General features: G+C 49.4%; 1 protein-coding gene across 5 annotated transcripts in view; it reads left to right on the forward strand.

Moving 5' to 3' along the window:
• Positions 1-15545, forward strand: part of MAML3 (mastermind like transcriptional coactivator 3) — a 326972-nt gene extending 311427 nt beyond the window's left edge. For 4 of the 5 annotated variants that reach the window (XM_030012733.2, XM_030012573.2, XM_030012811.2 and 1 more), the window contains 3 exons: positions 5571-5816; positions 7985-8072; positions 11428-15545. In XM_030012733.2, the coding sequence (XP_029868593.1) occupies positions 5571-5816; positions 7985-8072; positions 11428-12419 (1326 nt within the window). In that variant the 3' untranslated portion in view covers positions 12420-15545. The remainder of the gene's footprint in view (positions 1-5570; positions 5817-7984; positions 8073-11427) is intronic. The other variant, XM_030012654.2, reaches the window with a different exon arrangement.
• The last annotated feature ends 136 nt before the right edge of the window (positions 15546-15681 follow it).

The following is a 15681-nucleotide window of genomic DNA, read 5'->3' on the forward strand; positions in this document are numbered from 1 at the left end:
CCTGACTGTCCGTTTTGCACATTAAGACCCTGCTTTCAAGCCCCCTTTTCCCTGGGGTCCCGCTCTGCCCCGCTGGCCTTCAGCAGCAGCAGAGCTCGCTCGCTATGTCCGAGGGCTCTGATCAGCAGGCTGTGCACGGAGGGCCGATGAGGAGGCTTGGCCGGTCCCTGCCTGGGCTTACCCGCACCCGGCTGCCCGGCTCTCGGGGCATCAGCTGGTGGTCGTTCTGCTTGTTCTGAAAGAAAATTGTGTGATTGCTTTTAGCTGTAGTTGGGAGATTGAATGACATAGGGAAGGAATAAATGGCTGCCTGATAAGGAAGAGGCATATAAGATTTGAGACAAAGAGGAGAATAACCTTTTCCACTCCCCTTTGTTCTGTTTTTAAAGTCACTTCTGTTTAATGTGCATAACTGTACTTATATGCGTGCACATCACCCCTGAACTCCTGCAGAGGATCCCCTCACTGCAGTAGATCCCTGGAAGTACACTGGGAGGACACAGGATTTATGCTCCTGTCGCTTAACTAAGGATCAGATTATCAACAGAGGGCAACTCCCATGTAGGCGTTAACTAAGCAGCCAGATCCCTACAAAAGTTCATCTTACTGGGTGCTCTGCAACTATAAAAACCTGTCCAGGTGTGTTATGGTGACCGTTTGGAAATTGTGGCTCTTTTTTGGCTCTGCGAATGGCAGCTCGGCTCTTTCAATACCCAGTTTTGCTCCAAGGGGCCGAGCGCTCGATTCTGGCCATGGGCTGCTTTAAAAGCAGGTGGCTGAGGATGCAGAGACAGGGTCCCTGGGAGGCTTAGCCAGGGCCAGCGTGTGCGTTTGAACTCGCTCTGCGGCACGGCCGAGTCAGGGGAAGAGGCCTTGGCATCGTCCCCCCTCACGTAACCGGCCTCTCGGCTTCTCCTGCCCCTCAGTAAGGACTTCACGGCAGAGCTACAGCTTCCCCGTTCCTGGCTGGAGCGCGTGTAACTCTGCACGAGCCACCGTTATCAGGACAGAGCTGTTTGCCACCTGCGAGTAGCCCACAGTGGCTTTGGGTGTTGTTGAAAATAGCCAGAGTGAAAAAACAGAAGTCACACTGTACCGTCTTCCCAGATGTGACAGGCTAATGAGAGACAGGCTGAGAATACAGCATGTTTCCCATTCCAGGACATCTTGTCACTCTTTTCGGGGACTACATGCCCACACCCATACAGGGCACCCCTGTATGCGAGCAGAGGGCCCTGGGGGAAGGAGCTGAGTTGTCCCCTGGCTGCTGCGGATGTGTGGGGATCCCTGCGGAGCGGTGGCAGCCTGAGTCACCATACGGTGAGTCAGGCTGTGGGCATGGGCCGCTGGGTACCGGCGCTGTCAGCTGCGGAGGTGATGTGCGGCCGGGAGCTGGGTAGCCGGGATGCTGGTGAGGGCGTCTGGAGAGCGAAGAGGCAGCAGTGCCAGTTGGTGGAGGAAGGAAAATGCAGACGCAGAGGCAGGGCAGAAGTTGTAGGAAGGAGAAAGGGACGGCAGGGAATGAGGAGCAAGAGGTCAAAGGGAAGGAAGGCTCAGGGTGCAGTAGGAGGATGAGGGAGCTGGCAGGCAGCGCAGGAGCAAAAAAGATTGTCGGTGAAGCTTGGATTAATTTGGTTTTGAAGCTCTAGAACTGTGTAAGTGCTGCACTTAGCCCGAGTTGCTTGACTCGGTGCTTGGCTCCTGTGGTGAGACTGCATCTGACCTGGAGCAGGCATGGTTTGTAAGAGCCGTGTAGAGCCCAGCGTTGCTTCTTTCATCACCAGTTCCCAGCCACACGCATGTCCCCCCCCCAGCCCACTTCCACTTTTCATCTCCGTGCAGGACCTGCAGAGGGAACAGTGGAAGGAGAGTGGGTGCGCACCCAGCTGAAGCAACCCACAAGCCTGCGTGGCCCCGTGCCGCTGCCAGGACTGGGCAGGGTTGTACAACCCCGCCTCGGAGGTTAACAGCAGCAGTGCTGGGCTGCAGAGGTGCTCTTGGTAAAGAGCTCTGCTCCCAGGTGCTAGGGAGCATTTTCCTGCCTGCGGAGACCTTTTGCCTGGGCTGTGCTCCTGTTTTCAGGACACGTAACCCAGGGCTGCTCCCGGTGATGTCAGCGGGGCCTTTCATCATTGGTTGGGAAGAGCTTTTGCCAAAAAAAATGGAAAGGAAAAGAAATATTCCGGGCGGGAGGGTGGTGTTCTGGCTTGATGAAGAAGGCCTGGCTTTAAACCTGTTATTAAAACTGGAAACAGGAAATTTTCACTCTGACTAGGTAAACTCTTGTACCTCGAAATGACTAAACGCACAACACTGGAAGTAACACCTTTGTGCTAATCTTCATATTTCCTCCAGCTGCTGCATGGTGCACGGGGCTCATGTCAGCTGGCGGTGCTCCTTTCAAAGCTTTCTTTCTTTTTAGACTCTAGAATTAACTTGCAACGTAATACGATACAGAACAGAGAGCCTTCTGCGGCACTGCCGTGGGGTGAACGTGTCCCTCAGCCTTACCCCTGCGTGCATAAGAGCCAGGACAGTAGTTCGGTAATAAGATTGTTTTGAAGGTGATTCAGTGAGGACTTGGGCCGCAGCCCCAAAGGCAGCTGTGCGCTGAGGCTGGGCGGAGGAAGCTCGGAGTGATGTCACTTCACAGCATGCCCTTTGGCTCCTGGGTTCCCCCCCCCCCTTTTCTTTTTCCTTGTAGTGGCTGCAGCAAAGGCTCCATTATTTGGCAGCGTGGCATTGCTTTTGTCTATAAATGGAAGCAGTTGGCCCGTCTCCCAGTATAACACAAGATAGTCCTGTGCATCAGTTATGCAATCTGTAGCGTGATGACTTCATCAGAAGCCGGGGGAGGGCCAGGGGGTGGTAGGAAAAAGCCTTTACCGTCAGCTCTGCTGGAGACAGCTGATGCCTGCGTGTCCCCCAAAGCAAAGAAAGCGGGAGCTCAGTGACACGGGTGGGTGAGAGGGCTGGGTGCAAGAGCAGCTGAGGGATCATTAGCGGGTGCGTTTTCCTCACCCCTGCTCCGGGAAGCCCCAGCAGCTGCCACCGCCCTCGCCCTTAGGGTGCTGCAGGGACCACGCTGTAAAGCGCAGCGAGAGACGGGATCTGGGGGAGAAGTGGAAAGAGGAGCGGGGAGGGAACTTTCAAACCAGGGCAGATGTTAAAAAGAGAAAGAACCTGAATATCGGAGAGCTGCCTTTCAGCAGAGAGCCCTTCAGGGAATATCTGTGCAAAGTAGAGATGTGGACAAATTGTACTTTCTTGTTATTTCCTCAGAAGGGTCCTTGGAAACCTGACCTTCATGCAGAAAGGCTGATCCTAATTTCCCAAGCTACACTCAAGCATTGATTTTAACCCTTTCATTGACCGGGTTGGGGGGGTGTCATAAGATTACTTTGCTAGACATTCCCAATCACACAGTAATTGACATAACTCGAACCACCAGTGAAGCAGATGAATCTAAACCCCACCCCGGCATGCTTTGCACAAAGGATCCTGAAGTGGTATAGGTCCTTTCCATCAAGTTAGTGTTTTTGAATGAGTACCCATCTCTATAAAACAATTAAAGAGGTTCTAACGAGCGAATGCCAGGGCCGGTCCTGCCAAGCTAGCTGCTCTCTGCGGTGCTTCCTCTGGCTTACTTAGCCCAGCAGAGGTGAAGACCGCTGGTATCACCCACCGCAAGCTGGTATGTGCTCGTAGCTTTCCCAATACTTGATAAAAGGTGGTCCTGCCCCGCAGAGCAACTCTTGCACAGTTTTTTGTCTTACGGGAAGCCGGCCTGAGCTAACCACAGCGTTACTCATCTCTCCCTTACCAGGCAGTCCCCGTGCATCCCGGCCCATGGTGCAGGAGCTGGGCGCCGATGAAGGGACGGTGAGGGCAGGCTGCCCGGCTTCAGGTGTAAGCGATGCCGGGAAAGGGCAGAACGCCCAGAGCCAGCCCCACGGCGAGGGGTGCCGGATCTGGGGCTCCGGGTCTCCCATGCTGGCCGAGCACAGGCTGCGAGGGTGACCCAGGACGAGTCCCTGCTGCGGGTCCTCCTCTGGGACACGGAGCAGTGCTGCTCTGTCGCAGGGGCAACGCGGGCTGCGAGGGGCTCGGGTACTAGCTAGCGCGTGGAAGGTAGATGGGAGAGAAGAGAAAATCCTTAAGCTCTTTTACAGCAAGGAGTACCCGGAGTAAGGACTGGGTAGCAGCGCTATGCCTGCTGCTTTGTAATCACCCCCCCAAATCGTTATTTTTTGAGATACGGCCCTAGCCGGCCACCTGGTTTTGAGCAAGGCTCCCTCCGTAGTGCTGAAGGGAGGCGCTGGGCTGTTGTCAGCTGCCTTTTCCCCTGGCAGCGGGAGAGCCCGGTGTTACAGCCCCGCTGGACGGGCTCCGAGGGACCCCCCCTGCTCCGCGGCAGGTCGGCGCGGGGGGGACACGCAGTTGTAAAGACGCCAGCTCCCGGTACCGCTGCGGACCGCCGGGAACGCTCCCCGCCGTCCCACGCCCGCTCCCTTGCTGCCCCCCCGGGGGCGGGGCAAGGGTGTGGGGGGGTGTCCAGCCGCTCCCCGGCTCCCCTCGCCCGTACCGGGGAGAGGCCGGTCCCGCTCCGCCGGGCCGTGCCGTACCGGGCCGGTCGGTGCGGCGGGCGGGCAGCGACACCTGCCGGCGGGCGGCGGCGCCGGTGACCGCAGCCTCCCCCGGGCAGCGCCGGCGGGCGCGGCGGCAGCACCGGGGGGGAGCCGGGGTCGAAGCGGGACTCGGGTGAAAGCCCGGCCCTCCGCCGGGAGAGCGGCGTGCTGCTCGCCGCGGAGCGGGGAGGGTTCGCCGGGCTCCCTGGCAGCCCCCGGCCGGCGGAGAGAGGGGGTTCCGAGGCTTAGACCCGGCCTTCGGTCGCTTCGTTTTCCTGGCGCTAAAAGGCAGCAAATTGGATTAGAAACGTAAAGAGAAAGCGGGGTGGGTTTAGAAGGTGTCTGTGGCATCGCACGCCCTGCATCCTTCCAGCCACGTGCTTTTGGTCCATCGCTGCGGGATGGAAATCTTAAATAAACACATTATGTGGTTAAATCCTGAGATTCTGGTGCAGTATAGGGGGATTTAATGCTGCCAGCTCCCGCTATTCGTTGTGTGTGCCTAAAACCCCGGCTTCTCAATCCAGAAGACTGTGTGAGACTGCCATTACGGAGAAAGGGAAATGGAAAGGGAGAGAAAATATACTTGTCTCCATGATGAGGGAGAGGAAGTTTAGAAAAACATGACTCTGGAGTTACATATCCTGAACGAAAATAAACCTAGTACGCAACTTTGTTATTTTATTATTAATGAATTGTAAAGGGCTCTTGCTTTATCTGAGGGGGCTTTGAACTCCAGGAGAGAAGAGGAACCTGCCACCTGCTCCCTGTGGGGAACAGCCCACGGCTTGGTCACAAGCCACGAGCATCTTTCCGAGGACTCTCACTTTCTTCAAGCTCCAGTCTTCACCCACAGGCTCAACGCTTCTTGTTAATGGGCCGTAATTTCCCTTTCCCGTGGAGCACCCTGAGTAACGAGGCCTTCTCTCTCTCTGTGCACAGGAGCAGCATCAAGTGGGATTGTCTCGGACCACAGGGCCTATGCAGCCTTCTGTCCCACCGGGCTCCAGCAGCGTGGTCACAGGCACGAGCTCTGGGGGTCCCTTCCTGGGAAACCAACCTCAAGCGGCCATCATGAAGCAGATGCTGATTGAGCAGAGAGCCCAGCTCCACGTGATTGAGCAGCAGAAACAACAGTTTCTAAGAGAGCAAAGGCAGCAGCAGCAGCAGCAGATCCTGGCAGAGCAGGTACAGTATCTGTTCGTCTCGGGCACCGCAGCGCGCACTGGTATGAGAGCATGAGCGCTAGAGACAGCGCAATACCAGCCCTTCCTTCTATATTTGATCATTCTTTCTGTGGCTCCTGTCATGGAATTTCAGCAATGGTTATCAAGGAAGACGCATCTGCCTCGATCTTACCATTAGTTTGGCAAATATTACCCATGTTCCCAGCGGTGGCTTTAGCAGTCACATGGGATTTTAGACACCGGAAAAGCTAGCTCTTAACCTGGTATCTCATGGTGCATTTACACTGCCAGAAGCAGGCTCTGCTACAGTTAACAGCTGCTGGTGCTCTCCCCTACCTATGACTATGGTCTTGCACTGGCAAAAGTGATGTACAGCCGTGCAGCGATCAAGGACAAAGAACTGATGTGCATTAACAGTAACCTAGCAAAGAAAAAAAGTTAGTATTTACCCAGATCAATACCTTAATCTGGTTTATCGCATGCCAGTAAGAGCAACTAAGTTAGCAGAAGGGAAAGGCAGTATCAAGGGGGGAACCAGAGGCTGAAGTGGGAGAACAGTAAAACCATATCTAGCAGTGGCAGCGTGGAACTGCTGCATTGGAGCCCATCACCTGGATTCTGGAGCTCTTGGGTTTTGCAGTACAGATGTTAAATTACCTGGTCTGAATGGTGGTGTCTTACGCATGTTTAACTCAGCTGTAGTTTAAAAGCAACCCAGGAGAAAGTCAGTGAAAAGTCACAGTGTTCAGTTCCTATAAGCTCATATCCAGGTTTAAACTTGCAGTCCCCTAACGTTACCTAAATGATGTTCTGATAGGTCAGTAGTTGCTTTAAGCTTGGCTTCACCTCTCCTGCTGGGGAGATACAGTTCAACACCTGGGGTCTGCTTTAATTTGCGTTAGAACTTGTGCATGTTGTATAACCACAGAAATATTGATAGCCTTCCCCTCTTCTCATGGTCCTCCTGAGAAACAGAAAAATTCACCCCCAGTGAACAGGAAGGATGCTCCTAGAAATATTCAGGATAAAGATGCATGAATTGGTTCAGGGGTGAACAAGTGCAGAAGAGTGAAGATGCAGTAATGTTCCCCCATCATGGATTAGGCCAATTCAAGTGCATAAACCCAAGAGCCAGTCACTGACTTGGCTGCTGAAGGCAAGCCTAAAAGTGTTGAAAACCCACAAGGCTGAGGCTGTCAAGTGTGCTGGCATAGATGAAAAATGACGGAGTCACAGTCCTCAGGCTCCTAGCTTTTGGGTGTTTTGTGCCTAACAAGGTTCCCTTTATCTTTTTGATAGCTTGTAACACATATTTATGAACACAGGGATTAGTACTTGCTTCTTTTCCATCTTTGCCGTTCTCTTACCTTTGTTACGCATCCTTGGTTTTGGACACAATATTTGTACAGCTGCAGATGAAGCACCAAGATGTGTCCTTTCAGTAAGTGCTTAGTCGAATATACCCTAGGCTTTGAAAGCTCTGGTAAACACGCTCTCCGTTTTTATAATCAGCCCTTGATTCTGTTTTAGATGCGTGAGTATTCATAGAAAATAATCACAGAGGAGCAGCGTGGGCTGGATCAAGGGAGGAGGCATTTTGCAATCACCTGCTCCCCAAATATCATTCACTGAAGCACAAGAGGAAATGTGCCTTAGTACCCGTTTCTGTTTTGGCTCGGGAATGGTCCTGGGCCACAGTGCTCAGGTCAGGATGCAGTACTCCTTGCAGCTGAGCGTTTTGAGTGCAGAGGTGGAGGAAGGTCTTGCACCAGGAACACAAACCTCTAGACCTTTGGCAGGGCTGGGGGAAGGAAAGGGTGTGTGGCTACAGTTGCCCTTAGACCTAGGTGAGCAAGGCTATTTCATATCCCTCCCTCTCCTTTCAGCCTGAAGACAATTAAGTTTGCACTGTAGAGGTCGAGATGAAGTGGTTGTAAGTAAGGAGAGAGGATGTTAGCCTTTCTGAACCAAAAGGAGTCCGTGTGCTGAGCAGCCCAAGTGCTCTCAGGAGGACTCTTCAAATGACTCTGCTTGTCTCTCCAGAACAGCTTGCTAGATAAGAAATGCTGCAGTTCTGCTGTAGTACTTTTGCCACTAGCCCCTTTCTCAGCTCGCTAATTAATTAATCATCTTTTTCTCTTCTGCTTTCTTTCCCTCATTCATTTTCAGCAGTTGCAGCAGCAGTCACATTTGCCTCGGCAGCATCTGCAGCAACAGCGGAGCCCGTATCCAGTGCAACAGGTCAATCAGTTCCAAGGTAAAAGTCAAATTCTTTTTCCTATATTGGAGTCGATGTATGCCCCTGTAGTGGGCCTGTGGAAGTTCATGTGTGTTGTGAAGACCAGGGTTTAAGCAGTGTGCCAGAAGAGGAAGACAGGCTGTTGCACCCTTGCACATACTGCATATTTACCAAAGGGGAATGCCCAGGTTTGGGTATTTAGTTAAGTTTCTAATTTCCTTTCTGCTTCCCTCAGCAAAAGCTGCATTTTTTATTTGACATTTGTTTTGCCTCTTTGACATCTGGATTCTATGGATTTATCTTGTTTGCCTTCATTCTCATTATGCTTTTTTTTTTCCAGCTAGTGTCTCACACTGTATCTTGGTTTTACCCCTCTTCATTCCCCACTTTATCTAATTTGATGAGCAGAGAATTTCAGAGAGGTGATCCTTATCTGGAGAAGTGACTGATAAATGTCAGGTGTGGGAAACACAGTGAAATATCTGAGATGTAAATGGAGATTTTTTAATGATCTCAAAAAAAGCAAGTATTAGTTCAATGTGCTCACAGATAACTGAAGAATGTAAATACAATCAGTTTGGCTTAGGAAAAGAAGTTAATTCTGAGCTTTTTAGGTGCAAAGTATCAGCTGAATGTCTTCACTAACCATGGATTCTAAATAGACGCGAAACGAACATGCACTTGCACTCTATATTCATGATAGTGTCACGTAACTGCAACAGAAAATGAGGGAGGCAAGCATATTGCAGTTCTTGTACCCAGGAAGTGAACAGGTAGCCAGATCTGCTGCTGGTATATATCAGGGTGGCTACTTCTAATCACCTTCTCATTTTTATCTTTGGCAGCATAAATTCTGTATGAAATTTTCCCCCCTCCCCCCAGTAAAATCATTTGCAAAATCAAAATGTATGTGTGTGCACTGTCATACATTGAGATGCATATGTAAAATCTTTCTGCATTAATGTTTCTTTGAAACCTTGCCTTCATATGTATTATTTAAAAGAAATGGAGAAGAGAGTTTAGGCTAATCTGACAGAGCAAGGAAGTAATTTTCATAAATGAGCTAATTTAAATATAAATATTTCACCATTTTTCCTATTTAGTCACAAGAATGTAATCCAGTGCAGTGGGTTATGTGTAAATGAGACCAGAAGGTGGCCCAAAATATTAAAATCTGTTGCATCTGTCTTTTAACTGCTCCTTCTCTGATCTCCTGTCTCTTATGCCAAGCCCAGTAGTTAACAAAAGTAGTATGTGAACCACTTGCTGGTAGTGACTCCTTTGGAGGTTTTCAACTGCCATTTTCAATTAAAAAGTAGCTGAAGATGCATTAAGTAAAGTTTTTAACATTATCTGTATCATCTTAAGCACTTGCTGGAGTCATTGTAAAAAGAGACTGTTTCTAATCATGGAAGGAGGAGGTGACCTAAATTAAGAACAGTCAAGGGGACCCTAGTGCCAATTGTTAAGAAAAAGGTTTGATAGCATGGATAAAGTAAAAGCTGCCACTACATTTGCCCTGTTCAAATGAGATCCAGGTGGTCTCTCGTCATGCTACAAAATGTTTCATTTATCTATATGTTGGAGCTAAAAGCATCCTCCAGAAGCTTATCCTGCTGCAGCAAAAAGGAGGTGTAGCCATCCTCTGCATTATATGCAAAACTATAGAAATGACGCTTCCTTTATTCACACCCATTTCTCATGGAAACCAAGCCAACATAAATAACAGGGCCCAGTACTCGCTATTCTCCATGGATGTTCAGGTATGTTGTCCGTCACAGAGGGACAACAAATAGGGGCTGATTTAAGAACATTCAGATTTTGTTGTACAATTCGTGACTCTTAAAGCAACTGTTTTATATTTGCATCTTGCATTTAATAATGTTTGAGCTGGGAGTAATTGTGTGCCTCATGCTCTCGGAGCTTCACCTGCAGAGTATTGTATTTAGTTTGGTATGGTAGTGACTCAAAACCACAATGAACCCATGGCATACTCAGAGCTCCGGTAATTGTTTTTAAATAAAGACAGTAAATACAGAAGCATATTGGCTTCCCAGAAATCGATAGCTCCCCCCATCTCTGAAGGGAAGACACAAGCATGGTTCAGTTATCTGCCACGGTGTGGAATTTAACAAGGTTAGGATTTTCTGGTTTCCCATCACTGGCCTAAGGTGGAGTAAAATGTGCTTATAATATTGATTCACTAATACACTCTCCCTGCTTTAAATGTCCACAAAAAACAATTTTTCTTCTTTCCTTAGACTTAATCAGTAACAATGATATAGAAAATCCATTCATTTATGCCTCCTGAGCTATTAAAAAATTGATTGGCTTTCTGAGCCTGACACTTCCATTTTCAAGGCTTACTTTTGAAAGACAATGGAGATATTTAAAAGAGAGCTTCAAATGGTAAACTGAAGTTCACCTGCTTTGCTCCCATTGAAGAAGACCAACGGCAGCTTTCTCATTTGCTTGCTAGAAGCTGAATTAGGCTTATCTGAAGAAGATAAGTGCTACTACATCACAGTGCATATGCAACTTTGAAGTCTTAGGGACTAACTTTTTTCATGGAGGAGGGTGCACATTGTCACTGGTCCTGGGATAAAAAATACACACAAAAAGAAAGACTCGTATTTACTTTTGAAAGGGGACTTTGACTCCCAGGTCAAATTTAATCTCTGGTCCTAGCGAAGTAAGAGAAAGGCAGGCCTATTTTAGCCCTGCAGCTCCTGTGGCTGTCTAGCTTAGGTACCCGAGTAGGTTATTATCTGAGAGGCAACCATGGCTGTAATCATGCATCGTGCATGCAGTCGCGTTGCCTGATTCTTCACGAATCTGAAGCCATGATTCCCTTTGGGTACACATCCCAAAATTGTCATAATTGAGAACTACTTAGTGAGTAAATCATTGGCCTTTTAACCTTGCCAGCCTCATTTTAGCCTTAAGGGAAATTAGGCTGCTCGCCTGCATTGATGGTATTCTCTGCTGAACAGTGTCCCGCTTCACAAATCAAATACCTAACACGATCAGCGATCCTGTTTAGTGTGGCACTTGAGCTGTGTTGACTCTCACCTTCAAGGAGAGGGGATTTGGCAGGTCAGGACAGAGGCTGCAGCCAGAGTGAGGTGGGGAACACATAATCTCTGAAATGCAACTATCATTAGGCAGCAAGCACATCTCCCAACCATGGATAACCTTCTAGCTCTCTGGTAACCTTCACGTAAAACGATAATTTATTCACTCAGAAAGCACAGGGATCTGAAATCCTACTGTGATGCAGAAGGCTCCTACAGATTCTCTCTTATGCAAAGACATGTTAATTACAATTTGCAGGGTTGTGTTTTTTTCTTACCTTCCTCCCTTTTTGGTGTAGGTTCTCCCCAGGATATAGCAGCTGTGAGAAACCAAGCAGCACTCCAGAGCATGAGGACATCCCGAATGATGGCCCAGAACGCGAGCATGATGGCAATGGGTCCCTCCCAGAACCCGAGCACACTGCCCACGACTGCAGGCCAGTCAGACATGGGCATGGCTCCTTACAGCAACGCCTCTTCCAGCCAGCCGGGAATGTACAGTATGAGCACAGGGATGAGCCAAATGTTGCAGCACCCAAACCAAAGTGGCATGAACATGGCACATAACGCAGGCCAGGGAACGAGGCAGCCTGCCTCTGGACAAGCGGTGGGAATGGTCGGCACTTTTGGTCAGAACATGCTGGTAAACTCTGCTCTTCCCCAGCATCAGCAGCAGATGAAAGGACCCGTGGGCCAGGTCTTACCCAGGCCACAGGCACCACGGCTTCAAAACCTGATGGGGACTGTCCCTCAAGGAACACAGAACTGGCAGCAGCGAGGCTTACAAGGTATACCCGGAAGGACTAGCAGTGAAATGGGGCCCTTCAATAACGGCACAACGTACCCGATGCAGTCTGGGCAGCCACGGCTGTCCAAGCAACACTTCCCACAGGGGCTTAATCAGACAGTTGTGGACACGAGCGGAACAGTAAGAGCCCTCAACCCAGCGATGGGAAGACAGCTGCTGCAACCACTACCGGGGCAACAAGGAGCCAGCCAGGCCAGGCCGATGGTAATGCCTGCAATAAGCCAAGGGGTCCCCACGATGTCCGGCTTTAGTCAGCCTCCAACGCAGCAAATGCCAGGTGGTAACTTTGCTCAGAGCAGCCAAGGCCAGGCCTACGAGAGGAATCCCACTCAGGACATATCTTACAACTACAGTAATGAAGGAGCGGGGGGGTCATTCTCCAGTTTAGCAGAGGGCGCAGACCTTGTGGACTCCATCATTAAGAGCGGACCAGGGGATGAGTGGATACAAGAACTTGATGAGTTGTTTGGAAACCCCCAGTGAATGGGCTTGTATAGTCTGGAGCTTTGGTTGTTATGTTTGAAAAAAGAAAAGAGAGAGTTGGGTGTTCTCCCCATCCTTGGATTGTTGGGGTTTTGTTTGAAGTGGTTTGGTTTGGGGTTATTTTGTTTTCTTTTGTTTTTAATCGTGCAAACTGAGCTGATCTGTAGCCAACTTTGGAAGATTCAGGGGACGATGAAAACATCGGCATCCCGAGACTTCCACCAAGCAATCTCCGCTGTGTGGCAGCACCCGCTGTGGGGGGGGGTGGGCAGGATGGGGAAACTGGAAAAGCCGGGTGATGCCTCTGGTTGGGAAAATTTGGTCTTTCCCCACTGAAACGAGGCTTCATTGCACAGTGGTATGGGGTGGTCCCGATATCTCCCGCCTCATGTAACTGTAAACACTGCAACTTTCAGGGGAACAGATGCAAACAGCCGGGAGCAAAGCCTAAAGACGTCCGTGGGCGATTGCACAGGCCCTGGTCAGAAATGGGCTTAACCCCGGCGGTAGGCAGGTCTCGGTGAGCCACAGCCAGGCCCATGGGGCCGGGTCTGGGCTGTCACAAGGGAACGTGCAGCGCACACGTGACAAACCTAAACAGTCACAGGGAGGTCACCATTTTCACTGCAGAGTGATAAAAATCCAAGAAGAGTGTAGGAGAACATAAATTTGGTAGTGTGGTGAGGACAGTTTGATTATGGGACTGCTGCCGGACATGGCTTAGGTGGGTGGGTTAACTTAGTGAGCTATTTAGTCCCCTTGGGACTCGCAGTAGCGCTTCTCTGTCAGAGCACTTCGGCATGTGCTGCCTGGCAGTGCAGAACAGCAGCTATGAATGGTGTTGAACGGCTGGGAGGTACCAAGTAGGTCCTAAGCAGGTCCCTCTCTCTCTCTCCTTCCTCCCCAGTATGTTTTCAGTTCACTTCCTTCCCCTCCTATCCTTCTGTGTAAAGCAAGCTGGCTGCACTTTTTTTCGGGTGACCAACAACTGCCACAAAGGTGCAGGCAGGGAAGAAGACAACAGGCATGAGAAAATGTACAGGGAAGGTTTGGCACGTAGAATGAGTTTCTCCTCTCATCTTGAAAAGTGCAAGGTTGGCAGATAGTATTACCCTGGAGTGTCTGGGTTCTCGATGTGATGTTATATGCAGCCTGATCTTCAGTTTTAAACAGATGTTTGGTCTAATCTCTCTGGTTTGCTGGAATAGAATTCACTGCAGTGTTTGAAGAACAAGAACCAGTGAAGGACTAGTAAAGATCATTTGTGAATGGGTAAAATAATGGATGCAGTTATTACAAACATGGGGTCTGCCCAAATAAGCTTTTAGGTAATAGTGACATATCACTATCTCCACTGTGTGGACTAGTTCTAAGCCGCACTGTTATGAAGTTGTGGTATGTCTTGCATAATGTTGAGATGCCAGCCATTCTGAAAGTCTAAAGCAGCGGTTCCCAAGCTGCAGTCTGAGGCTGAGGTAAGCTGTCCTCCGAAACCTATCACCTTTTTAGTGTTTTCAGCTGAGAGCTGCTTATCAGGTTATATAGTGGCACATAAAAAAAGTTAACATGATCCACAGTCCAAAAAGTTTGGGAACCTCTGGCCTAATGCTGGCCTCTGTGAGCCATAAGATGTGCTCTGCAGTGAAAGTGTCTCTAGTGTACAACTACAAGTACCAACTATTCAGCTACCGATTACCTCCTTGTGCGCTGCTCTCCTTGGGCCCGGTGATGCCAAGTGCTCGGCTGCTGAAATCCACGGGAGCTGAGAGGCTCAAGCCCTGCCTTTCCCTGTGGAGCACAGATACGCATCACATTAAGGAGTGGGAACAACATGGGCCTGGAAGCATCTCAGGGCGCCATTACGGTTCCCTTTCATGCAGTAATCCCTTGCAGGGCTTACCTAGACGAGGGGAAGTATCTGTTTTAAATGCTATAATGTAGGCAGGAGAAGCTGCATTTTTAACATGGACTAGCTGGTCAAGATGAGCTATCGATCCAGCTTGCCCTGACTGCTAGATTTTTAAAACATGCTTTAGTTACATCTCTTTTAGCTGACCCCTTTTTAAAATACAGCAGAAGGACCTGTTCCAGTTCCAGCTGAAGACGATAGGGGTTTGCCTGTCTGCTGCTTCAGCAGGAGCTGGATTGGGCCCTAATTCAGTGAAAGAGAGCACCAGCCAAAGTTTTCAGTCCATCTTGCAGGTAAGCGGCTCTTGGTCGGACTAGCCTGAACGGAAGGGGTAGGCAAACAATGAGAGAAATGGTACCCTGAAGATTCGAGGGCGTCTGCATATGTGTGTGTCTGCGCGAGCGTGAGGGTGAGGGAGCAACGAGCTGGTGTGGCACATACGTGTCCTGCCCCGTACGACAGAGGCACGCCAGGACGAGGAGGCAGCGAGCCCGCTGCGCCGGGGACGGCGCGGCGTCCCTTTGTCGGGTGAGAGTGACCGGGGGTCACCTGCCAGCACAGAGCTGGGAAATGGGGGTTTAGAAACACACAACCACCACACTGCGGCCAAGTGCAAACCCATGTGCATCAGGGAGATACAGGCTTTGGTGAATACATGGTGATGAAGACTGAGTCTCTGTTGTCTTTGCAAAGCTTCCTCCAAATACTCCGTACTGGGACCAAGTACTAGAGAGGTAGATTTTATTAGATTTGGGGTTGTTTTTTTCTTTCTTACTATGGTGCTGATGTATATGTAATGTTAAAAAAAAAAAGTTATTTGTAAATATGTTTTTACAATTCTACAGATATCACTGGGTCTACTATCTGTAAAATATATACATATAAATATATATATATATACTGTTTGTTTAAAATAGAGTATTTTTATTTCATTCCTTAACTCATCCTTACTGCAGTGGTATTGCACTTCAGATGACGTCTAATTACTAATTTGTACTGTATCCCTGATGGCAACTTGCTCCATTTTATTCAGATTTTTCTAGTTTTCTGTTTTTACTTTGTACATTAAGCATTGCTTATTTCCTTTTAAGACCTGTACAGAGCTCTGAAAATGTAGAAGACCTGATGTTAACATACCACTTTTAAAGAAAAAGAAAACAAAACAAAAACAAACAAACAAACAAAAAAAAACAAATAAAAGATGGTTATCTGAGTCATATACCAGGCTGGTTTATAGGGTCATCTCTCGCCCCACTCCTGCGCCTCGGTGGGTGATCTTCCAGGGGAAGGAGGGAAGCCGGCTTCAGGCAGGCCTGGTTTCAGCCCCGGGGTTGTTGCACGGCTGCCTCACCG

The sequence above is a fragment of the Aquila chrysaetos genome, chromosome 1, assembly GCF_900496995.4.
Source record: "Aquila chrysaetos chrysaetos chromosome 1, bAquChr1.4, whole genome shotgun sequence".
NCBI lineage: Eukaryota > Metazoa > Chordata > Aves > Accipitriformes > Accipitridae > Aquila > Aquila chrysaetos.